Source organism: Canis lupus, chromosome 5 (genome assembly GCF_048164855.1).
Source record: "Canis lupus baileyi chromosome 5, mCanLup2.hap1, whole genome shotgun sequence".
NCBI lineage: Eukaryota > Metazoa > Chordata > Mammalia > Carnivora > Canidae > Canis > Canis lupus.
The window spans coordinates 76,742,334-76,768,348 of record NC_132842.1 but is presented as its reverse complement, the minus strand read 5'-3'; the positions used below and the strand labels follow the sequence as shown (position 1 = coordinate 76,768,348).

Below are 26,015 nucleotides of genomic sequence, written 5' to 3'. Positions count from 1 at the left end.
AGGACCCTGAGATCAAGACCTGAGCTGAGACCAAAAGTCAGCTGCTTAACTGGCCACCTAGGCGCCCCCAAATTCTAGTCTCTTAATCGTTATGCTACACAATCAGAAGAGGCGCATCAAAACCAATTAAGTTAAACCTCCCTCTTTGGCAGCCCCGGTGGCTCAGCGCTTTAGCGCCGCCTTCCACCCAGGGCGTGATCCTGGAGACCTGGGATTGAGACCCACCTCGGGCTCCCTGCATGGAGCCTGCTTCTCCCTCTGCCTGTCTCTCTCTCTCTCTCTCTCTCTCTCTCTCTCTCTGTCTCTAATAAATAAATAAAAATTAAAAAAAGAAAAACACTTAAAAAATAAACCTCCCTCTTTTTAAGCCTTCATATTCTCAAACCTTATGTTGGAAGTCTCTGATTTTGAAGTTCTTTTTGTCCTTATTGCTTTTTGTTTTGTTTTGTTTTCTTGTGTTCTCTCGTCCCCTTGGGTTCTGTTGAGGGAATATGGAAAAACTGAAAAAAGTGAGCTCTCCTTTTCAGTCCCCCAATCAAACTCCAGAAAGCAAGAATCGATTTTCAAGTTTACTTAGGATTATTAGATCCAACTTAAAAGCAATGAATGCTTGGTCTCCTGGAAGAATTTAAGAGACTCAGGAATGAGATTCCCCAGCAACTCCCCACCAGGAACTTCATGCATCTACCCATTGACACTGAACTCTGCAGCCTTATAAAGAGAGAAGCACAGGCGGCAGCAGCACCTGCCACCCAAATTCCAAAATCAAGTGCTAGGATATTGCTGGACATAACATTTGGTCCATTGAGTTCTGATTATTTTAAGTCTTCCCTATAGGCAGACATAAGAGCTCTATCTGCAAATCTTTTATGAAAGTGTTACTATAAACTTTTAACCCAAATCCAGGAGAATTCAAAGAATTCTAAGAATTATTACACATATTCAAATATACAAGTTAAATACACTGTTACCCAAATCAGATTTAACAGGGATTATGAGTCCTGCTCCTTCAGGATAACTTATGTCTTGCTTTTAAAATCTAATAAAAGAGGGGATCCCTGGGTGGCTCAGCGGTTTGGCGCCTGCCTTTGGCCCAGGGCGCGATCCTGGAGTCCCGGGATTGAGTCCCGCGTCAGGCTCCCGGCATGGAGCCTGCTTCTCTCTCTGCCTGTGTCTCTGCCTCTCTCTCTCTATGTCTATCATAAATAAATAAATAAATCTTTAAAAAAAAAAAAATAAATAAATAAAATCTAATAAAAGAGTAAGAATTGATTATAAATAGATTATGTATATATAACTAAATTTTCATTACCCTTAAGTTGATATATCCATTAGAAGGGGCAAGTTCTATCATCAAGAATAACAAGACTAATTCCTTGTACTCACATAGAGGTTTTCCATTTAAAAAGTTTCAAATACAGTATTTCACTAGATATCTTTGCTGTCTGGACATCTTGAAATGTGCCCCATCCTTGGCCTTGTGCTTTCCTCTCCTGATTTTCTGGGTTCTGTAATACTTCCTAGGTCCTCTCCTCCGCCCATCATTATCTACTGGTGTTCCCCGGATTTCATCCTTGAGACTGTTCTCACACTTTATGAAGGCCACCCATTCACATGCATGGTTTACACATCTCCGTGCTAGCTATTCCCATGGCTTTATCTACAGCCCTGCTTTTAATCCTGAGCTCTAGACTCATACTTTCAACTATGTGCTAGGCATATGAATATATGTTTGGATGTAATGGGTTCTTTGAACTCGACACCTAGTTTCTAAAGATGTTTTTTATCTCCCACCTTTTGCTCCTTTCCTCAATGAGCTCCACCCCTACCAACCTGGTGGTTGTTCCTCAAGCATGCCATGCACTGCCTCACCACCTTATATTTCTTCTTCAGTAAATTAAGTATTAAGAACATTTTCCCCAGATATCCTGATGGCTCATTCCAGGTTCTAGCCTAATGTCATCTTCTTATTTTTTAGATTTATTTATTTATTTGTTTGTTTGTTTATTTATTTATTTATTTATTTATTTTAGACACAGGGAGAGAGAGAGAGGCAGAGACACAGGCAGAGGGAGAAGCAGGCTCCATGCAGGGAGTCAGACACGGGACTCGATCCCGGGACTCCAGGATCGCACCCTGGGCCAAAGGCAGGCGCTAAACTGCTGAGCCACCCAGGGATCCCTAAAATAGATTTTATTTTTTTATTCATGAGAGACACAGAGGCAGAGACATAGAGGGAGAAGCAGGCTCCCCGCATGGAGGCCAATGCAGGACTCAATCCCTGGACCAGGATCATGCCCTGAGCCAAAGGTGGACACTCAACCACTGAGCCACCAAGGCATCCCCTTAATGTCATCTTTTTAGAGGGGCTTTCCTGGAGAAAAAATGAGTGGGAAATATCAGAAAGGGAGACAGAACATGAGAGACTCCTAACTCTGGAAAACAAACTAGGGGTGGGGGAAGGGGAGGTGGGCGGGGGGTGGGGGCGACTGGGTGACGGGCACTGAGGGGGGCACTTGATGGGATGAGCACTGGGTGTTATTATATATGATGGCAAATTGAACACCAATAAAAAATAAATTTACAAAAAAATATAGAGGGGCTTTCCTTGACTACTCTAAAATAGCAGTCCCCTTCACTCTCCTTTCCTTGTTTGTGTTATCTCCTGATGTTATGAATGTCGTTGTGTCTTGCCCATTTCTTACACCAGTATATAAGTTCTACAAGGGCAGAGTCTTCATCTCATTCAGTCTTATGCCAAGTACATAAATTGGCACTCAACAAAGTTTTGTTAGATGACTTATAATCTTGATACCCATCCCAGGCTCCTTCTCTTTTGTATGTTCTGGCTCCATTCATAGTATACTCATCCATACAACAAATCATTTACCTTAGAAATCTGGATGTCATAGGTTCTGATTCCTTCTCACAAGTCACTCATGTAAATTTTTATTTTAAGTAAGCTCTATAACCAATGTGGGGCATGAACTCACAACCCCAAGATCAAGAATTGCACACTCTACCGACTGAGCCAGCTGAGTACCCCCCAATTTTAAAAAAACTTTTAGTCATCTCTGCACCCAATGTGGGACTCAAACTCATGACCCTGAGATCAAGAGTCATATGTTCTTTCTACTTAGCCAGCTAGGTGTCCTGGAAATTTTTGATAGCTTACCTGGAACCAGGACTGGAAAAGAGTACAGAGACCTGCTCCCTCTTTTCCCATTCTATCTCTGTCCCATTCTAGGAGTGCTCTAGTGTCCACCTGTGTGAGGCTACCCAACCTGCAAGTATAAATTTAGTCTATCCTCCAAACCTAGGCCTAGGGATACACACATGCAGGTTGATTTGCCCTCAAAACAACCTAGGGAAGAATCTTGGAAATGGGCTGTTTGGGCAAAGAATTCCAAGGCCCTAGATACTTGGAGTTTGTGATCTAGACTGGGAGGGGGGAGGTATGAGCTTCAGATGGGCATGTCCCCTTAGTCCCATGAGGAAAGGTGCAACTGGAGGAGAGCCACATTAGGCCCTTTACAGAGCAGGGCTCAGAGTGTGGCCCTGTTGCCCTAATCTAATGGCAGTACTACTTAGGCTAAAACCCAAATTCCACTAGAATGGATGTAACTAAGCAAGAATGAAGGGCACGTGGGTGGCTCAGTGATTGAATGTCTGCCTTTGACTCGGGTTATGATCCTGGGGTCCTGGAATGGAGTCTTGCATTGGGCTTCCTGCAGGGAGCCTGCCTCTCCCTCTTCCTATGTCTCTGCCTCTCTCTGTCTCATGAATAAATAAACAAAACAAAACAAAACAAAACAAAACAAACAAACAAGAATGAAGTCCAGAAAACATGCTTCTTTCTTTTGCTAAAAACCAAAGTTTTGGGCAGCCCAGGTGGCTCAGCAGTTTAGCGCCGCCTTCAGTCCAGGGCGTGATCCCGGAGATACAGGATCAAGTCCCACGTCAGGCTCCCTGCATGGAGCCTGCTTCTCCCTCTGCCTGTGTCTCTGCCTCTCTCTCTCTGTGTCTCTATGAATAAATAAATAAAATCTTAAAAAAATAAAAATAAAAACCAAAGTTTTTTTTTTTTTACATTTTTTTTATTTATTTATGATAGTTACAGAGAGAGAGAGAGAGGCAGAGACACAGGCAGAGGGAGAAGCAGGCTCCATGCACCGGGAGCCCGATGTGGGATTCGATCCCGGGTCTCCAGGATCGCGCCCTGGGCCAAAGGCAGGCGCCAAACCGCTGCGCCACCCAGGGATCCCTAAAAACCAAAGTTTTAAGGGCTATGATTCAAGAGCTATCAATGTGGAAATCTAGAGAAGGAAATCTTGGATTAAAAACCTATCAAAAAACTGAATATCAAAATTTAAACCTGGTTCTTTGAAAGACACTATTAAGAGAATGAAAAGACAAGCCAAAGACTGGGAGAAATATTTGCAAATCATATGTCTGATAAAGGACTTGTATCCAAAACATTTAAGAATTCTCAAAACTGGGATCCCTGGGTGGTGCAGCGGTTTAGCGCCTGCCTTTGGCCCAGGGCGTGATCCTGGAGACCCGGGATCGAATCCCACGTCGGGCTCCCGGTGCATGGAGCCTGCTTCTCCCTCTGCCTGTGTCTCTGCCTCTCTCTCTCTCTCTCTCTCTCTCTGTGTGTGTGTGTGTGTGTGACTATCATAAATAAATAAAAAATTTAAAAAAAGAATTCTCAAAACTCAATAAAAACAAATGTTCCAAAAAACTTCCATTAGATCCTCAAAGGAATCTGGATTCTTCCTGTAAAAGATTAGCCACCATTGGTTTATGTGCTCTGCTTGGAGAATTCAGAGGTTGACCAAATATCAAACTTAGAACAGGGAGCTTAAAATCCTGCTCATGCTCTCCCTTTATTAACAGCCTGCCATACAACACAACTCCAAAGTTGCCATAGTCTTCTGAGATAACCCTCCAAAGATGACAATGTTTCATTAAACACAGGAACCATTAGGGGTGAGTGTCTTTATGATCCAAGCTTTATATGGGGGAAGGGAGAGGTGACTTAAATGGGTCATATCACTTCAGGGAGACTTCTTCCTCTTGCAATAAGGCCCCACCAGGTATGCAATGACAGAATCTTTACAATTCTTGTGTGAGTAGCTTGTGTGATGACAAATAAGAACTAAAGCCACCGGCCTTGCTGAGGGGAATGGAGTTTATACATATTTTCTCATTTATTCAACAAATATCTGTTGCCTGCCTACTATACACCTGAAGTCAAACATTTGCTAGCAGCTGATGATACAATGGTGAGCAAGACACAAGGACTTCTTCAAGGGTACCAAAGTCTAATGGAGGATATGAGAGTAAACAGGCAATTATGAAACAGGGATAAAGGGCTTTGATTGGGATAAACCCATGGAATATTGAAAAGAAACATCTGATCCAGTCTTGTGGGATCAAGAAAGGGTTCCTAGAACAAGTGAGATATGAGGCCTGAAGGATGAGGAGGAGTTGACCAGAAGAGTGGAGAGAAAGAGATGCAGCTTGGAGAGTGTAGATAGTGCAGAGAACTGAAAATGAGCACAGTGGAGGGCGGCAGAGGCCAGAGCAAGGATGACCTCCTCAAAAATCACACCAAAGGAGTTTCACCATATGCAGCTGGCAATGGGAAGCATGAGAAGGTTTTACACAGAACAGTGGCAAGAAAAGGATTTGTCCCTCAGAAAGATCTAGCTCCAGCAAAGCAGAATAGACTGAAGGGGGTAGAAAATAGAAGAGAGCATCTGTCTTGGGCTCAGGGTGTGATCCTGGGGTCGCACATTGGGCTCCCTGTGGGGGGCCTGCTTCTCCCTCTGCCTGTGTCTCTGCCTCACTGTGTCTCTCATAATAAATAAATAAATAAATAAATAAATAAATAAATAAACAAACAAACAAACAAACAAATAAAATCTTAAAGAAGAAAATAGAAGAGAGACCTGGGGCGCCTGGGTGGCTCAGTCATTTCAACATCTGACTCTTGATCTTGGCTCAGGTCATTATCTCAGGGTTGTGAGATTGAGACCCACTTCAGGCTCTGAGCTGGGCAAGGAGCCTGCTTGATTCTCTCTTTCCCTCTCTTAAAATGAAAAGAGACTCATTAGGAGATGGTTTCAGTAAGCAAGATGTGGGGTGCCTTGGCTGGCTTAGTCAGAAGAGCCTGCAACTCTTGATCTTGTGGTTCTAGTTTGAGTCCTACGTTGGGTGTAAAGATTACTTAAAAATAAAATCTTTAGGGATCCCTGGGTGGCTCAGCGGTTTAGCGCCTGCCTTCAGCCCAGGGCCTGATCCTGGAGACCCGGGATCGAGTCCCACATTGGGCTCCCTGCATGGAGCCTGCTTCTCCCTCTGTGTCTCTGCCTCTCTCTTGGTGTGTCTCTTATGAATAAATTAAATCTTAAAAAAATAATAAAATCTTTAGGGATAGCTGGGTGGCTCAATTGGTTAAGCAGCCAACTTGATTTCAGCTCAGGTCATGATTTGAGTCCTGGGATCAAGCCCCACATTGTGCTCTCTGCTTCAGGATTCTCTCTCCCTCTGCCCCATCCCGTGCTAGCTTGCTCTCTCTCTCTCTCTCTCTCTCTCTCTCTCTCTCTCAAAAGGATCTTTAGGGCAGCCCGGGTGGCTCAGCGGTTTAGCGTCACCTTCAGCCCAGGTGTGATCCTGGAGACCCGGGATCGAGTTCCATGTCAGGCTCCCTGCATGGAGCCGGCTTCTCCCTCTGCCTGTGTCTCTGCCTCTCTCTCGTTCTGTGTGTCTCTCATGAATAAATAAATAAAATCTTTAAAAAAAAGAATCTTTAAAAAAATATTTTTAAAAAGTATTTACAACTATGTGATGGAGCTAGAGTGAGTATATTAATGCTAAGTGAAATAAGTCAGAGAAAGACAAATACGGTGTAATCCCACTCACATGTGGAATTTAAGAAAGGAAACAGTTGAACATATGCAAAGAGATAAAAGGAAAAAAGGAGACAGAGAAACAAGCCAAAAGAGACCCTTAACAATAGAAAACATACTGAGGTTTGATGGAGGGAGGTGGGTGGGGGATGAGTTAAATGGGTGATGGGTATTAAGGAAGGTACTTGTGATGAGCACTGGGTGTTGTATGTAAGTGATGAATCACGGAATTCTACTCCAAAAACCAATATTGCATTATATGTTAATTAGGTAAAATTAAAAAGAAAAAAACGTAAGCAAGATGTGGCCTGGTGATGATCTGAAGAACTGTAGAGCCCATTATGTCACTTATTTCTTTGCCATTCTATGAGATAGGTATCATCACCCCCATTTTATGGATGGGAAATCCAAGAAACAGGAAAAAATAACTTACTTGTCCAAGGCTGCACAGTAAGTGGTGAGAGAGCAAGGAGAGAGAGCAAGGTTGGACAAGACTGAATGACTATGCCACTAATATTTATTGGTTTGGGGAAGGTGCCAAAAGGAACCAGGAGCTGTGGAGTATGATATGCAAGTTTCTAGCTTGGATAACCAGGCAATGGCTGAGTTAAGAAATACAGGAGGAGCACCTGGGTGGTTCAGTGGGTTAAGTGTCCTACTCCTGGTATCAGCTCAAGTTGTGATTTTATGGATCCTGAGGTCAAGCACTGCATTGGGCTTTTTGCTCAGTGGGGAATCTACTTGAAGAGTTCCTCCCTCTCTCTCTTCCTCTCCCTCCCTCTCCTGTGTAGGTCTTCTCTTTCTAAAATGGATTAAATAAATACATATGTACATACACACATACGTACGTACATACATACAGGAGAAACAGCTGGGGGTGGTGGTTGGAGAAAGTGGTAAGGTCAGTTTGGGGTTTGATTTTATGTTGCCTGGGTAATTTCCAAATGGAGGTGTCTACAAAGCAGCTGGGTGTAGAGGCTGCTGTGAAACTCAACGTGAGATTTTGAGTTCATTAGCAGGGATCTCTCTCAGATGGAAAAACAAAACCACCTTTGGAAAAACTGAAAATGATACAAACTTTGAACCAGAAGCATTTAGGAAAAGATATAAAAATGGAATTAGGGATCCCTGGGTGGCGCAGCGGTTTAGCGCCTGCCTTTGGCCCAGGGCGCGATCCTGGAGACCGGGGATCGAATCCCACGTCAGGCTCCCGGTGCATGGAGCCTGCTTCTCCCTCTGCCTATGTCTCTGCCTCTCTCTCCTCTCTCTGTGACTATCATAAATAAATAAATAAAAATAAAAATGGAATTAACTATGAAACGATTCTAGGTTACAAGGTAATTTTCATCTATTAGTTTCACTCCTCGGTTGTTTTTCACCAACAACCTTTTTACCTTGAAGTCTCCCATAGACGGCGATAGCCCAAACTACCAGAGATGGGTATCTAACCAATGCTTGAAAAGTCCATTTCTCCCAGGGAATGGGAACTCCTTTTCAAACACCAAACTTTTGAAACAGTAGGGAACCATTTAACAAATTATCACTTCAGTGTATTCATCAGTGTCCTAGAGGTCTGGAAGCAAAGCCCTAATCTAGCCTCTTAGAGAACAGCTCACACAAAAGGAACTCTGATCCATTATAATAATGGTGAAGTATTAGCATATCAAATACCCTTAAAGCGGTGGCTCCAGGTGCGCCCACATTTTCCTTTAACTTTTCCTCCCAGAAATAAAAGTTATTGAATGTGTAGAAAGGAAAAAATAGAATAAAAAAATGTTTTGATAAAATCTCTTTTCCAAGTCTTGGCTATAGGGTTACAATTTTTTCTTCCATATTTGTATTTTTCCCCCCAATTTAAAGCACTTCTACTCCTTACCTCTGCCTCGACTGGCCCTCCCTTTAAAGACAGGTTTCATAAAATTACTTGTAAGTAATTTGAAAATTGTGGCCACACCCTAGTAATACATAATCACTGCCTTAGGCAAACTGTGTAACTGTGTCATGAATAGAGAGCCTTTGACTGTTTCTAAAATGTATCTGTTCTGAGATCTCAATACTAGTTCAGTAGAAATTGTTTTAGCATTTTCAACAGATACCCAAAAATATCTCCTTAAAGGAACACGAGCTTCTCTCATTTCTGCTTTTAGTTTGTTTTTTCCTTCTCCAAAGCTAATGAGGTACTCATACCAAATATTTCCATGCTTTTTGCCACTAGCCCAATCTTCATAGGAAACTAGCCAGATTTTTGCATCTTTCTAAAGTACGGCAATATCCAGAGGGCTCACCAATGTGTGAAAACAACGTATTCCCAAATTTTCCCAAGAATGTCTGTACAAATGCATTAATGTAAAGACAATTGTGCCCCATTTTAATGAATCTGATGAAAAGCCATTTTATGAATCAGTGCTGGATTACTAAAATAATTCTCAGTTTTTTGATTTTCAAAAATTATACTTTTAATTATAGAATATTGTTAGAATACAGATGTAGATAGACACTAGCATAACTGCGACCAATACCATACGAAAACTGCTCTACATACTTACTTGTTCACTCACTCTCCACAACCATAGAAAAACAGGCACAAAGCGTTCAGGGTATGCGCAGAAGCAGCCAGAGACTTGGGAGCAGAAGACATGCAAAAAGCATTAGCAAAGAGAGTCTGATGCATAAGTTCTACACAAATTTCAACATAGCAAATGGGCAGCAATTGGGAAAAAGAGAGGAAACAGCTGGTGTGGCCCTTGCCCTTTTAACTTCCCAGCTGAAGTTTACATGTATGGAGAGATGGCTGGGGCACTTAAAAGCCTCTTCTTGAGCCACTCACCTCTAAGAAGCCAAAAGCAGCAGCAGCAGGAACAGGTAGCAGGGGGCAGGAGAGTAGAGAAGGAAAAGGGAGTGATAGATACTTGGGTCATGAGGATGCTGTCTTCTGCGGCCGCTCCAAAGCTGATGCCCATTGTGGCTCACAGAAACAACAGGAGAACTTTTGATATTCATCAAAACCATTAGCAACACTGATACAGGAGAAGACATATTTGAGTTTAGTCATCAAGAACATGTAAGTCATTCAACAATTAAAATATGAATACCCGCAGTCGGCTAGATTTTGTATAGAACACAAAACATACTCCTTGCCCTAGTTGAGTTTGTTTTTAAGTGGGAGTGGCAACATAAAGAAACCTCCTTGATGGAGTGGTGTTTCATTTTGTTACTTTCAAGGTTGTGTCACTGCAAACAATGCAGTCCCACACAGTTGAAGGTCCTAATGACTCATTTTCGTATACTTCCTGAGACCACTGGCTCCTTAACACACCAAGTCCCAAAGAGCTATGGCAGAAGTATTTTTAAAATGTTACAACACTCACAGTAAAGCACAGTAGAAATAACTTGGGGCACTCTCAAAAATATATATATTCCTTACTCTAGTCCCTTCACACTGCCACCCCCAAATGCCTGGGTAAGCATCATCTGGGGTAGTGCTTAATTCCTATGTGGGCTGGGATAAGAACTGACTCTAACAGGCTTAAATTGGGTCAACTCTCATTTTAACCACATGTATCTGTAAACTGAGAGGATGGAAATACATTCCAATCTAGGTTTATTAATTCCTTGTGACTAGGCCAAAGAGAAGATAATTCAGTCCGAGAACAGGACAATCAATCTACCCAGTCATTATCTCCCACGATTGACTGATACACATAAACAAGTGCTTAGTTCTGTACAAAGACAGATCTTACAGGAGAGCATACACTAGAGCACTAGTGTTTAAATTTTTTCTTTAGAAAAAATGGAAACAAAAGGACATTTCTCACATTGGAATTGTCTGTAGTTTTGTCACATGATCAACATCACCCAAGAACATGCTAATTCTGTGTGAATTGTTTCTGCTACTGAAAAAATTACAGGAATACACGTTTTACTGTACATTACACATGCCCTTATGCAAGCCAAGATAAACACTGGGATGTGGCCCTTATCAAATCCTAGAGTTAGCAGTATAAGGAGAACTGATCTTAAAGGATAGAGGGGGGAAGAACACAGAAAGGACTGGTGGTGTTCCTTGGGGAGGAACTTTGTGTTTCCTTCCCTGAAGTGGTCAATCCCACTTGCTCCTGACACTCCACCATCAGTATGGTCCTACCTTTCCTTGAAGACATTTTCCCTACAATGTTTCCTACAGTGATCCCCAAAGAAAATGAATACATTTTGATTAATGGCAATAACAACAGTGGGCATCTCTTACTAAAGTCACCGCCACTGATGAGTCCTTGGTCCCCAAACCTGTGTCTCAATTTTCCTTTAATCTGTATCTTCAGTTAGCTTTTGCAAAGATGCAAGCTTTAATACAGTTAAATTAGAAACAATGTGGAAAAGTTTTGATCATTGCCTTCATCATGCTGAATCTTGCCCTCAGGAAGATGGAAAGATACAAATGTATGAGCAAATCAAGGGAAAAGCCTTTTGAAGGGGAAGATGTGTGTGCCCAACTACTATGGAGAGTGAATAGGTGTGGCAATTCAGGCAGTCTCTGGTTGTCTTTTTCCGAAGCAGCTGTGACCACCCTATTACAGTCCAAAATTTCCCCTAGCATTGTTCTTTGGGCCAAGGATGAGAGAAATAACTTTTAAAGATTTACTCCATATCCAGGCCTGAATATTTACCAGCATTTATCCCCTGGCCTTCAGATTCCCAGTTACTTGTGGGGCTGAATTTGATGAAGTACTTCATTAATATTGAGTGGATAAAAATCATTACTTTGGAGGAGGGGAGAACATTCCCAGAATTGTGGGTCAGAATTACAAATGGCTTATCTTCTTTGATATTTTAAACTGTGGCCCACAAGGAAATTCAGTATGGTAAAAGCAGTTCAGTCTTCAAAGAGCTGTTTGATATCAAATTAAATTGTACCTTCAAATGAATCCTCTCTTGTAATTATAGGACTTAGTCAGTGTGAACTCTCTTATGTTTAATAAGGGCTGAGCTCCGACTGAAACTCTTCTCACATTCGGTACATTCATAAGGCTTCTCTCCTGTATGAACTCTCTGATGTGTGATGAGGTTGGAGCTCTGAGTGAAACCCTTTCCACACTGTACACACTCATAGGGCTTCTCTCCCGTGTGGGTTCTCTGGTGTTTAATTAAATCTGACCTTTCACCAAAGCTTCGCCAACACTCGTTGCACTCGTAGGGCTTCTCTCCGGTGTGAATCTTCTGGTGTGTGATGAGATGAGAGCTCCTACTGAAGCTTTTCCCACAAGCATTACATTCATATGGCTTTTCCCCAGTGTGGGTTCTCTGATGCTGAACCAAGTGCGAGATGCGGCTGAAATTCTCCCCACATTCATTACAGTGGTAGGGCTTTTCTCCTGTGTGGGCTCTGCGATGGCGCACTAGGTCAGAGTTCTGACTGAAATTCTTCCCACACTCATCACACTTGTAGGGCCTCTCCCCCGTGTGGACTCGATAGTGTTTGATGAGATCAGATCTCTCGCTGAAGCCTCGCCCACATTCATTACACTCGTAAGGCTTTTCACCTGTGTGGGTCCTCTGGTGCTGAGCTAGGTGAGAGCTCCGACTGAAGCTTTTCCCACATTCTTCACACTCATAAGGCTTTTCCCCACTATGTGTCCTTTGGTGCTGGATTAGGTGAGAGAGCCGGCAGAAACTCTTCCCACACTCGTTACATTTGTGGGGCTTTTCTCCAGTGTGGATTGTCTGGTGCTGAATGAGGTGAGAGCTTCTTCCAAAACTTTTCCCGCACTCATTACAGTCATAGGGCCTCTCCCCAGTGTGTGTTCTTTGATGCTGAATAAGGTGTGAGCTTCGACTAAAGCCCTTTCCACATTCGTAACACTTATAGGGTCTGTCTCCAGTGTGGGTTTTCTGATGTCGATTAAGGTCTGAGATCTGACTAAAGGCCTTTCCACAATGAGAGCATATATGATATCGGATGCCTGTGTGGACTTCCTTGTGAACAAGCAGATCAGTAACTTGTTGAAGAGGATAGCTTACCCATTCTTCTGCTGTCAAATCTCCCCACTGTCTTTCTGGTCTATCCCCGCTTTCAAAGCCCTCTTCATTTTCAGCATTTTCCTCAGTATTCCCAACAGGTCTTTCAGAAGCAGTCCCAAATTCTACATCTTCACTAATCTCTTGCTTTGGATTTACCTCATTCTCACTCCTGATCTCAAAATCTGTAATAAAGGGTAAAGAATAATGATAATACTCACAAATACACACACACACAAATTATCTACTATGTACCAGGCATTGTGCTAAATTCTTCACCAGAATCACCTCCAACCACCCTGAGTCGGGCATCATGATGATTTCCACTCTATGAATGGTAAATCCAAGACCCAGAGAAGTGAGTTGGACAAGCTCATAGAGTAGTAAATGGTGGAGCCGAGATTCAAATCCAGGTCTGATAACAGTTTATGCTTTGTACCATTCAGTTAATGGTTCTTTACGAAAATTGTATATATTCCTGGTGTTTTGAAAGAAAAGAGCCAGAAACAGAAAATATAAGAGTCTCTATATTAAAATCTCTAAAAACCAAGGGCCTAGATATTTTATGTGTGATTGTGTATGTTCTTAACTTTTCAAGCCTTCATTATTACCATTATCTAATAGTTACTAAGAATCTATTCGGTTAGCATGGAAAAAACAAATTTTTGTCTAGCTATATCAAGTCTTAGTTGATAGGAAAGGTGACTGCCAAACATTACTTGCTACTTTCCAGCGGCCTTTTAATGTGAATAGAGAAGGGAAGGTTGGAAAATGCAAAAATAATGCCTGGCTCAGAACATTCTGAGAGAACATTCTGACATTAAAATATAGTCTTCAGAAAATGAAAATACACAACTATTGTCTACAAGAAACTTTCTACCGGACACTGTATTTTCCAAGTTGTGTTTCTTAGCATACTCTTCAACAAAGAGGTTACTAGGTATCCTGGGAGAAAAGGGCCTACAGATAAATTCGTTCAGTAAATGTTGCATCCAACAACCTCTTCTTAGAAATTCACATGCCATTTAACACATTAAAGGTTCTGAAGTCTTGGGGCTCCTAGGTGGCTCAGTCAAGCAACTGCCTTCTGCTCAGGTCATGATCTCAGGGTTCTGGGATTGAGCCCCACATCAGGCTCCCTCTGCTTCTCTCTCTGCCCCTCACACCACTTGTTCGCTCTCGCTCTCTCTCAAATAAATAAAATCTTAAAAAAAAAAAAAAAAGGTTCTAAAGGGACTTGAGGTAAGGAAACCTTGTAAAAATTATTTAATTCAGTTCCAAACTTAGTTGGGAAAGGAACTTGGTTTTCTATGTGTATGTTTCTTCCATGCTGCCATCCTTTGAACAAGTGCCCCTTGAGCTGGACCGTAGCCATTTCAACTCACATTTCCTTAAGATTCTCACTTCTTGGGCAGCCCCGGTGGCTTAGTGGTTTAGTGCCACCTTTGGCCCAGGGTGTGATCCTGGAGACCTAGGATCCGGTCCCACATCGGGTTCCCTGCATGAGGTCTGCTTCTTCCTCTGCCTGTGCCTCTGCCTCTCTCTCTCTCTCTCTCTCTGTGTGTGTGTGTGTCTCCACTAATAAATAAATAAAATCTTTAAAAAAAAAAAAAAAGATTCTCACTTCTTGCTTTGTTAGATCGAGTAGAATATTTGGATCAGAGACTGCAATATATCTAGCTAAATAACTTCATTTCTAGTTGCTTTTCTAAAGGAAAGATCCAAAAATCTTGGAACATCAGGAAGAGCCCAAGTTTAAAAGGAAACCCCTTATAGTTGTTGCCTTTTGTTCTGGAAAAGGCTAGAGAAATATTTTAAAACAACAAAAAAAGAATTAGTCCTAGTGAGTGGCAGATTACCTAGTAAACCATACATGACTGCTAACTTCTGTCAAGTCTTATCAGGAGATGAAATGAGTCAAAAGACCGTTCAGCTCAAGGATATACTGTTTATTCTAGTTACACTCAGCACAAAGGATAGCTAAGAGAAGACAGGTTTGCAGACCATCAAAAAAAAAAAAAAAAAAAAGCTTCCCTTCCTCATAGAACCTGTGATCTGATTTATTTTTTTTAATTTTTATTTATTTATGATAGTCACAGAGAGAGAGAGAGAGAGAGAGAGAGAGAGAGAGAGAGGGGGGCAGAGACACAGGCAGAGGGAGAAGCAGGCTCCATGCACCGGGAGCCCGACGTGGGATTTGATCCTGGGTCTCCAGGATCACGCCTGGGCCAAAGGCAGGCGCTAAACCACTGCGCCACCCAGGGATCCCTGTGATCTGATTTAGTTCATGATTCTCCTGGAATAATATTTGACGCACTCAAAACCTATGACTGACTCTGAAACATCTCTAGACAAGTACCTGCTCCAGATAAATAAAGGACCTCAGGCACAGCCAGGGCTCTGAAGCCAAAATAAATACAAAAATGTGGTTTTTGCTCTTCCATTAACCTGGGTGAGAACCCTCCTCATCTTCTAGTAAAACCACCATTTACAGAGGCCTTGACATCCTGGCACGCACCATTATGTCAGACCTGTTTGGTCAGTGATCTGTACAAACAGGCTGGAGCATGGTGGATGACTCAGGGCATACGAAATCTGAATGTTTCTAAAATGGGCAGAAACAGTCTTTCTTTTTAGACAGTATGACCTTGGTGTACCTGCACTCAGAGATTTGCCTGAGGACTCAACCCAAGCCAACTGCCAAGCCAATTGCCAATTAAATGCTTTAAATATCAAACAACTAGCTTGCAATGAAAGAGTCAAGCCACTTTGTGAGAGTCTTGAAAACGTGGGGGTGAAAAAAGAGAGAGAAGAATCCTTACTTACCTAGTGAGACAACATTTCCATAATTCTCCTGCATAACATCCCTGTAAAGGTCCCTTTGTGTAGGGTCCAAAGGTCTCCATTCTTCCCGAGTGAGGTACATGGCCATATCTTCAAACGTCACAGGTGCCTGAAATCACACAATGCTTCCTCATTACTTGGTATCTGGGGGTTAGCACCAGTTTTTCTTCTTGCAATTAGAGACGTGGCTAGAATTGTTGAGAAGGCGAAAGGAATGAATTCTGATCTGAAGAGTCGAGAGAAGAAATAAACAGGCAAAGAAGAGACGTGGTAGAAAAGGGAGCCATGTACCAGCTGACTGCTCCGGCCCCCACGACCAGATAGATAATCCCTGCCCACTGCACAACTTCGTCTTCTAGCGGTACTCTCCTTGGAACACATGCAGCGCCTACGTCACTCCATACCTTTACTCACAAGGTTATCTTTTTCCCGGAATCTCTTTCTCAGACTAGTGAAATCTTACGATTCTTTTAAAGGCCCTGTTCCTGTACCAACCGTTCCTCAGTGCCCCCTATCCACCTGCTCCGCTCCACGCCTCCCTCGGACTCGAGAATTAATCATTCCCGCTTCTTGGTTTCCGCACCACGGCACTCTGTTCCTACGACAAATAAAGCCGTTATCACGTTGTATCACGGTTAATCGGATGTGTCTGTCTCCCTACAGACCCGTAAGCAGACGGGGAGGGTCTGTTCCATCCATCTTTTCCGCCTCTCCGGTACTTAAAGGCATACAGCAGGTGTTCAATAAATGCTAATTGGTGGCTACGCTGGCCTGGTACTGAGGTTCCTAGACGCGGAATACCAAAGCGAGCGAATTACTAATCCCAGGGCATTTCCAACAGGGATCTGCAGAGCAAAGAATCGCCGGGACAAGGCGGGTAAGCAGAGGCAGGGTCCGAGAAGCCACCCCCGGCTTACCTGGGACCCAGCCATGAGCAGGGTGGCTGCCATCTCGGACTCAAGGGTTCGCCTCCCAGAAGAGAGAGCAGGAAAAGCAGCTAGCAGACAGCGCTAGAGGAGGCGAAAAGCAGGGCGTGAGGCACAGAAAACAGGCCCTGCCCACTCCCCAGGGCTGGAGTTCTGGCCGCCAGGCGGGTGGGGAGGGCCCTGGACCCGGGCCGGGTCACTCTCCTCCCTGACCCTGGAGCGCGACCCGCCCTCTGTGTCTCCGCCACCGGAGGGTGGAGGCACCGCCAGAATCCACTAAGACAGCCCCCTGGCTGGGGCCCTCCCGGGCCGGGGTCAAGCCGACGCGGTGTCGGGGAGGAGGCTCTCAGCCCAGCCCACAGAACGCCTCCGCTCTCCCATCTCAAGGCTGGGCCCTTTCCGGCAGCTACCTCGACCAATCAGCGAGCAAAGCTCGCCCAACGCTCTGCCAATTAGATGCCGCAAACTAGGCCCGCCTCTTGTAGCGTGGCTGAGCACCTCCATCACGCCTGCGCGGGCCCCCGTGGCCTGCCGGGACTTGGAGTTCCATTCCGGCGTACAAAGGCCAGTCAGAGGCCAAAACCCGAGGAGGGAAAAGAACAAAAGGGTGAAGAAAGAAGCGCGTCCTCCTAGCCGGGGCGGAGTATCTCCCGCTTTCTTCTCTTGGAGACCGCAGCCCGATTAAGCCAGAGGGGTTGCCCTGCATCTCCTCGCGACCTTAGAAGCTTATCTTGAGTCGGGCCTCAGCTTCGACGTCGGGCCTAATTCAAGCGCTGGCCCGTGTTGGGTTCTTCTGGGATGAGCCCTCATTTGACAGCCGGGCCCTGAGAGGAGAGCGGCAGCCGCCCACACCCCAGGGGAGACTCGGCGGCCGCGCTGGAACTTTGAGCTCCGCCCACGCACTACGTCTCCCAGCAGCGCCTGCGGCACTCTCACCGGCCACTCGGACTACAACTCCCGGGAGGCCCCGCGCCGCCCGTGCGCTGGCTAAGTGCAGTCCGCGGCCGGCCAGGCGGCGGCCCGGCCCGTCGCTATTAACCCTATAGGGGCATCCACCCTTGTCCTTCTAAAGAGGGCGCCCCTTGAGGGACGGGGTGAGTTGCGCCCAGCGGAGGGGAAGCGAACACCCTGAGGAAAATCAGAGGTGAGGGTGGGGGCTAGGGCGCCTGGGGAGGAGCGAGAGGAGTGGTCCTTATCATCCCTGAGGCTTGCCTCCCAAAAGGATTTCTGACGCTGTCCTGCACCGACAGGCTCTTGGGCCTCCGAGCGGCCCCTGACCGGATGAAGGTGGGAAGCCGAGAAGCCGAAAAACCGAGTTGGGGAAAGAACAGACTCACCTCCTGACCCGCGAAGGGTCCGCTAGATCGCCGGCTCCAGGATCCGAGAGGCCTCAAACAGATTCCAAGTCCGCAGGCAGAGTTCTCTGAGACCAGACCCCGGGGTGTTTGGAAAGATTCTGGAGCTCAGTGGCAGATCCCGGATATCTCAGCCCCGCAGGTAGATCTCAAGTCCGCGGGCTTGCAGGCGAAGCTCAAAGATCGTAGGCGGATCCCGAAGACTCGCAGACAGCTCGGGAAACCACAGACTCCCCGGCAGAGCTCGGAGGCCACAGCAGCTAGCCAAGACACACCAGCAGCAGCTAAGCTGCATTCAACTGGAGCTCTTCCGAACGGAAGGACTTGCAGCCTTCCCTCTCCCCAGCCAGGATGAGAAAATTAGACAATGGGAGCCGAGCACTGGGGAAAGCAGGCATTCTGCGTGGGGAAGCGCTCTGAGCTCGCTGTAGCCTTGGAGAGGGAAGTGATGGAAAAAGAATATAGCAGCTTATTAGGGACTCCCACCCTCTTCAAGTTATAAATATCCCCAGAACCTTGGCTACGTGCCCAGAAGCCTGTTGTCTCTAACTTTACAGGAGACTTCTCTGCCTGGGCTGGGAAAGGGGCTTTTCTTTTGTTTTGCAGATACATCCACCCACTGAGTGACTTGAATCCCCCCCACCCACCCCCAACATGACTCTAGGCTATGCTTTTATTAGTGAGTGTCCTGTTCCCAGTACCCAGTTATTTATGGTTAAATTACTCAAGTGTCTAAAAAGAACTAGGACCCTACCCAGCCATGAGGCCGACTCTCTCACCCCCACTCCTCATCCCCCAGCTGTGAGGCTAGGAATTCTTTAGATAGCTCAGAATCGAACCATCCTACCCCATCTGAAATTTATTTGGGTACCCCCCCAAAAAAAAAGGAAGAAAAAAAAGGGATTTTAGGGCATCCTCAAGTCCTTGAGAGACAATGTCCATAGTGGGAAGAGCGTGGGGTACTGAGTCAGACAGACCTGAGTTGGAATCCTGGCTGCCTGTCCTTTAGATAGTCATTCACTCTCTCCAGGCCCATTTCCCTTTCTGTAAAACAAGGCAGTCATACCTGAAGCAGTGGTGAACACTAAGTGAGGTGACATAAAGCACTCCACGCAAAATGAACACTCAGATGATAGCTGTTATTATTATGAATCTTGCTTTTGGTGGCAGGGGAGACTTCCAGAAAGGCCTGTGGATATTTTCACTGGCTCAGAAAAATCAAGGAAGTTGGAGTGGCCCAAGAGTGTGAGAATCTGCTGGTGACCTTCACCTCACAATGTTTCTGCTGGAAATCCAGAGGGAATTGGAAGTTGGGCCAGTTTGGTGAATTCAAGCAAATTGGTAGATTGAGCCCAGTAGAGCAGAGGTATTTGAGGCTGCCAGAATGCAGCAAGTCGAGGCCTCACGCTCAGAGAAACTTCTGGGACAAGGAAGGGGGGTGGGGGTCAGTTCAGACTTTGGCGGAGTAATTGCATGTTTCTAATTGGGCCTAAGGTGAGTTGAGCGCCTGAGCCTCTCAGCCCAGCAGGGCTCCCTTTTCATCCCTTCGCTGACAGATTGCTTTGTAAACTTCCTTAGGCCTCTCTCCCCCCTTGCTCCAGTGCTTTAATTCCTTCTTTGTCCTCTCACTGTTTCTTTTATTCCTCAGGCCTGCCTGGGGGCAGGACGACTCTCTCTCTCTCTCTCTCTCTCTCTCTCTCTCTCTCAGAGCCCAGCTTGGCTACTGGCCTCTTTCTGTAAGTGCTTTTCTCTCTCTTCACCTGGAACCCTCAAGAGGGTGGAAGAGAAGAGAGGCTGAGAGCAAAGGGAAAGCCCAACTGCATTTGGTACCCTTGGGGAAGAAGGAGAGGAAAGACAGTGGGTGAGGGGCTTCCTGGTGCAGCCTTCAGTGGGACTCTGAGGGTTGGGGGGTCACTGGAGAAGGAGGTGGCTTCCTGCCCCATTGTTCAGGACTTCATTGTTTCTCAGGAATACTTATTGTCTGTGAATTTTCAATAATTAACTTGGAAAGCTGCATGTGTTCCCATCATTCAGCAGACCCCTAGCATCTACTGTGTACAGAGGTGGCCGCAGAGCCTCTCATTCATGGAAAGGGGCCAGAAGAACCACTGGGCCAGGGTCTCCAAGTTAGGCTTTGGACATTATCTCCAAATGCGGTTATACATTATGTCAGCTCCACTGACCAATTTGATCAAAGACCCTCCTTCTGTGTCCTTAAGCTTGTTTCTTATTAACAGGCTGCTCTGCCTGTGGAGCACTATAAATTATTATATTTTAACAAGTCCTATAATCATCTTGTAAGCAGCACAATTACGGTGTGATTTTTTTATTAGAAGCATTAATTTATTAAATATGGAAAAACGTGCCTCAATATTTATTTGTGAACTTGTCTTGCCATCTCTTCATTTCCAAATATACTAGGAACATCAAAAAAAAAAAAAAAAAATCAAAGCGCCCCGGGCTTCTCTTGATCCCTGCTCAGTGCAGAGATGAAGCGTCATCCCGGCACAAGGAGCTGGGGACATGGGGGACACACCAACTCGTTGCAGTCCAAACGCAGTAGTATATGATGAGCAAGTCTGTGCAGAGCAGGGGGTGGACCATAGCAGAGGGTAGGGGAGGAGGCTTCACAGAGGAGGTGACATCTGAGCTGGCTTGCAAAGACCGTAGGAGTCTTGGAGGTGGAGAATGAGGGGAGGGAAAGCATTCCAGGCTTCCAGAACAGCATGTGCGAAGTCAGGGAGGCGTGAAAGGACAGAGCTTGTTCCAAGATGGCCAGGATTGTGCATGGCTAGAAGGAAGAGTGTGGGGGTGGATGGCAGGGAGAGGAGGCCGAGCAGGGACAGTCTCTTACATCTCCTTGCCTGCCTGTCTCAGCCTTTGGCCGTGGATCAGCAGAGCTGGTGATGAAGTACAGATGGGGAGCGGCCTGGGGGCTGGCGGGGGTGAGAAGAGCAGATTGACTCTGCAGGAGGAGGGGGAGTGGAGAGGACTAGGAAGTTCTTTAGGAGCTCATGAATTTCAGCTGGTTTTCTCCCAAGAGGATCAACATTTTCCAAAAATGTAAACAATTGCATTAAAAACATACAACAAACTTATTATGAGTTAGCCTACCTAAAGGCATTCGGATAGGCCCGTATTCACCAAACATGCTTACTGTGTCTCACTTCTGTACCACGCACTGCTGGGGAGATAGGACACGACCCGTCACAAGGACCTCGGGGCTGCTGTGAGGACTAAAAGTGAGAATGGTGGCAAAACACCAGCATAGGGCACCATCATTGTTACAATGAGGAAAGTAAAACACATCACAGACGCTCTGTGAGATGAAGACATATTTCAAAGTGGTTTAGAGCATGAACAGGGGCCTGGGTTCAAGGCCAGATTCTGTCTCCTAGAAGCAAATTACTCTCTGAACTTCGGTATCCTCAGTTTGTGAAAAGAGTATGATAATACGGGGCACCTGGGTGGCTCAGTTGGTTAAGTGAGTTTGGTTCAGGTCATGATCTCAGCATGCTTCTCCCTCCCCCTCTGTCCCTCCTTCTGCTTGTGCTCACTCGTGTGCACCCACACACTCTCTCTCTCTCAAATAAATAAAAAAAATTTTTTAAAGAGTATAATAATACAATTCATGGAGACAGAAAGCAGAATAGTGTCTGCCTAGGGCTTGGGGAGGAGGGAATGAGGAATTGCTTAATAGGTATAGAGGTTCAGTTTTGCAAGATGAAAATGTTTTGGAGATTGGCTACACAATGATGTGAATGTACTTAACACTACTGAACTGTGTATATATTTAAAATGGTTAAGATCGGTGTTCACTTTCTCAGCCCAAATACTGAAATTGGAACAATATAGAGAAGATTAACATGCCCCCTGGGCAAGGATGACATGCATATCCGTGAAGCATTCCATTAAAAAAAGGTTAAAATCATAAGTTTTATGTTATGAATGTTATCACTATTTTCAAAAGGGGCACCCGGGGGTGCCTGGGTGCTCAATTATGTGTCTGACTCCTGATTTCAGCTCAAGTCATGATCTCAGGATCATGGGATCACCCCTGCGTGGGGCTCCAGGCTCAGCGTGGAGTCTGCTTCAGATTTTCTCTCTCCTTCTTCTTCTGCCCCTCCCCGCTACGTCTCTCTCTCTTTCTCTCTCTAAAAGTAGATAATATCTTTTTTTTAAAAATGGGGGCACCTGGTTGACTCAGTCAATAGAACTGACTCGATCTCAGGGTTGTGAGTTCGAGATGTTGGGTGTAGAGATTAACTTAAAAATAAAATCTTTGAGGGGAATCCCTGGGTGGCTCAGCAGTTTGGCACCTGCCTTTGGCCCGGGGCATGATCCTGGAGTCCTAGGATCGAGTCCTGCGTTGGGTTCCCTGCATGGAGCCTGCTTCTCCCTCTGTTTCTCTCTCTCTCTCTCTCTCTCTCTCTCTGTCTCTAATAAATGAATAAAATCTTTAAAAAAATAAAATCTTTGAAAAACAACACAAAAGAGTATAAGAATAGTAACCAAGTTAGTAGGGTGTGAGAGTTAGTGGGGACGATATAAAGCAAGTGCCTATACCCACAGTAATGGCAATCGATAACATTTACTAATCAAGTACTTTGTATCAGGTATGATTGTAATGAATCCTCACACCCCTTTGAGCCAGGTGTGATTATTACCACTATTCTACAGATGAAAACCAGAGATAGAGAAGTTACATCATGTGCCCAAGACCTGGCTAATAAATGCTCAATAATTAATAGGTGTTATTGATACTGTGATACAAAGAAATCCTTATCATCATCATGGTAGAATGCAGTGTAATTAGGAAAGTGTTACAGCACTGTGGGAGTTCTGAGAATATCTCTTGTGGCCAGGGGATTAGAGAAGACTTCACAGAAGATGTGCATCTGGGGAAGGAGGCAGGCAGAGGGGTGAACTAGGTAAACAGGATTAAGAGGTACAAACTTCAATTATAAAATAAATAAGTTGGGACCTCTGGGTGGCTCAGTGGTTGGGTGTCTGCCTTTGGCTCAGGGCATGGTCCTAGAGTCCTGGGATCGAGTCCCGCATCCGGGTCCCCTTGGGGAGCCTGCTTCTCCCTCTGCCTATGTCTCTGCCTCTCTCTCTGTCTCATGAATAAATAAACAAAATCGTTTAAAATAAATAAGTCATGGAGACAAAAAGCACAGCATAGGGAATATAGTCAATAATATCGTAATAATGTTGTACAGTGACAAATGGTGGCTATACTTCCTGTGGTGAGCACTGGGTAATGTATAATAGAATTGTTAAATCACTATGCTGTACAGCTGAAACTAAGAATGTACGTCGACTATACTTCAATTAAAAAAACTAAGACACACACCTGAGGTGAGGCTTGAATGGGTGAGATTAGGACCGGGTGGGGGAGGGGGATCAGAATAGGCAGTCACAGTTGCGAAGGTCCATCAGGGTTTCGAGGACAGGGCAACTAGCTCCCTTAGGCTGGAACAAAGGGACAGCAGAGGTGGTAGATAAGCCACCTGATATAGGAGAGGAGGTTTGAAAGTCAAACCAAGGAGTTTGAGGTTTGCCTGCTGGAGGAAATCCAGCGGAGAAGACTGGGGGAATGATGCTCAGGGCCTCACAGGGCAGATGAAGGTAAGATAGGGATGCTTGGAGCTGGGAGGCCAGTAGGAGATCTTTGCATCAGTGCAGGAAAAAAGAAACCCCAAAAGAATATTGCTAGTGTTGAGCAGGGTTGTACGAGGGAGGGACATAGAATCGGTAACAGAGAAGACGGCAAGGGGAGGGTCAGAGATGGTTCTAGGTAGCCAAATATACAAGACGGAAGAAGGCACTTAAGAAAGAGAAGATGTGAGTTTAGTTTCAGATTAAGTGTATTGAGAGGGCCAGTGTGTTAAGAGGAGAAATCCAGGGATCCCTGGGTGGCTCAGCGGTTTAGCACCTGCCTTTGGCCCAGTCCCACGTCGGGCTACGTCGGGCTCCCTGCAGGGAGCCTGCTTCTCCCTCTGCATGTGTCTCTGCCTCTCTCTCTCTCTCTCTCTGTCTCTGATGAATAAATAAATAAAATTTAAAAAAAGAGGAGAAATCCAGATAGACATTTGGTGATGGAAGACTTAAGCCCAAGGAATCTCAGCTGTAAAGACAGAGATTTGGGAGTCTGGATGAGCCTATTAGGAAAGACTTCTCATGCAATATGGTCTTACAGGTTCCTGTAACCTTTAGTATCTTCTAAGTTGGCCATCAGAATTGAACGTACTTTGTTTTTAAGGTCCCTTGGCCATGATGTTGCAGGTGAGAAGGCCTCTCCTCCATCCAAAGCATGGCCTCTCTGTTTTACCTTCCCTGACCTAGTCTTTTTCCTCCTGGAAGGTAGCAATCTCTCCTCCCCTGGGAAGCCTTCCTGGTGGCAGAAGTTCATGCTAACTGCCTTGCAGCTCGCCCCCTCTGTGTCTTCGACATGAAGGAGGAGAGGGGGTTAAATCATGAATCCCAGCCAACAGGCTGTGTGCAAGGACTGTGTGACAAGAAAGAGCACCACATGGCCAGTGTGGCTGGAGCACCCAGGATGGGGGCAGGGCTGAGGAGCCAGCCCTGCAGGGCCTGTGGACCCTGCCAGATGCAGTGGGGGAGAATGGAAGAAGGCCTGAAAGGCAGGGTGGTGGCGTAGGGACTGAAACACGATCAGACTTGCAATTTTGAAAAGCCTATCCCGGCCAGCACAGGGGCGAGCATGAACTGGAGCGGGTCCAGCGGGGACACAGGAAGACCAGTTAGGAGGATACTGATGAACACAGTCTGAGGCCTATTCATGCTTTTCTGTGTCCTTTTGTGAACGTAGATGTGTATTGTACTGTATAGATGTGCGGCTCTTGTGCTGCTTAATCTGACTCATCTCCTTTGTAAACAGTAAGGTTATTGAGGGTGGAGATTCAGTGTTTGTATTTTTTCCTGTGCTGTAACTCCCCATGATACCAGGAGCACAATGGGTATTGAGACTGTGACTACTCAAAGTCACCCCCAACGGCGCCACCTTAAACAGCCCCAAGTAACATTTATCAACAGTTATAATTGGTGATTGTTGCTTTGGGTTTCTAGACATTTGGATGGAGGATTTGATCATGCAAAAGAAAAATCTGGGTATCTAAGCCCTTACTACTCAAAGTGTGGTCTGTGGACCAGCAGCATCAGCATCACCTGGGAGCTTGTAAAAAATAAAAAAGTATCAAAAAAATTAAAAAATAAATATAAATAAATAAAAGTTAAGGGGCACCTGGGTGGCTCAGGGGTTGAGCATCTGCCTTTAGCCCTGGGAGTGATCCTGGAGACCTGGGATCGAGTCCCACGTCAGGCTACCTGCATGGAGCCTAGTCCTCCCTCTGCCTGTGTCTCTGCCTCTATGTGGTTCTCATGAATAAATAAATAAAAATCTTTTTAAAATAAAAAAACAAAATTAAAATTAAAAAAATGGGGAGGGGGTTTGCGCCTGGGTGGCTCAGTTAAGCATCTGGCTCTTGATTTCCACTCAGGTCATGGTCTCAGAGTCATTAGATCGAGCCCCAACTCACAGGTTCTGGGTTGGGCATGGAGTCTGCTTGAGATTCTCTCTCTCTTCCTCTCCCTCTGCCCACCCCACCGCCCCCTGCCGGTGTGCAGATTTTCTTTCTCTCTCTCAAAAATAAATAAATAAATAAAAGTTTAAAAAAAAAAAGGAAGAAGAAAGAAAAATCTTAGCATCCCCACCCCCAGGGCCGAGACCCACTGATGCAGAATCTGCATTTTAACATGATCCCCAGGGGATTCCAGCCCCTACTGAAGTTTAGGAAGCACCTGGCTGTGTTAGCAGGAGGGCTCCACACTCCTGTGAGTAATATTCAGACCTCAGGCATGGTGTTTATCACATCCTGTTCCCTGTGGAAGACTGCTTAGGGTTTCTTTCCCTGCCAGCCCAGGAATTCCTGGAAGGT

At 45.3% G+C, this 26,015-nt stretch overlaps 1 protein-coding gene, 1 long non-coding RNA gene and 1 other non-coding gene across 7 annotated transcripts; 2 read left to right on the top strand and 1 right to left on the bottom strand.

Moving 5' to 3' along the window:
• Positions 1-9,347: 9,347 nt before the first annotated feature.
• ZNF436 (zinc finger protein 436) lies at positions 9,348-18,617 on the bottom strand. 5 transcript variants are annotated; one of them, XM_072827857.1, is made up of 4 exons: positions 18,037-18,602; positions 16,691-16,783; positions 15,756-15,882; positions 9,348-13,114 (listed from the first exon to the last, which is right to left on the bottom strand). In XM_072827857.1, the coding sequence occupies exons 2-4, from the start codon at positions 16,721-16,723 to the stop codon at positions 11,862-11,864; spliced, it is 1,413 nt and encodes a 470-aa protein (XP_072683958.1). In that variant the 5' UTR covers positions 16,724-16,783; positions 18,037-18,602; the 3' UTR covers positions 9,348-11,861. The 5 variants fall into 5 exon arrangements, with proteins under 5 accessions (XP_072683958.1, XP_072683955.1, XP_072683957.1 ...); XM_072827854.1 differs by lacking the exon at positions 18,037-18,602 and adding an exon at positions 17,198-17,607; XM_072827856.1 differs by lacking the exon at positions 18,037-18,602 and adding an exon at positions 17,110-17,606.
• LOC140634221 (uncharacterized) lies at positions 16,813-20,425 on the top strand. The gene is made up of 2 exons (XR_012031740.1): positions 16,813-17,843; positions 17,950-20,425. It is a non-coding gene; the product is annotated as an uncharacterized lncRNA (long non-coding RNA).
• Positions 20,426-21,865: 1,440 nt separating this feature from the next.
• Positions 21,866-21,972, top strand: LOC140634510 (U6 spliceosomal RNA). Its single transcript, XR_012031957.1, has one exon. It is a non-coding gene; the product is annotated as a U6 spliceosomal RNA (small nuclear RNA).
• The last annotated feature ends 4,043 nt before the right edge of the window (positions 21,973-26,015 follow it).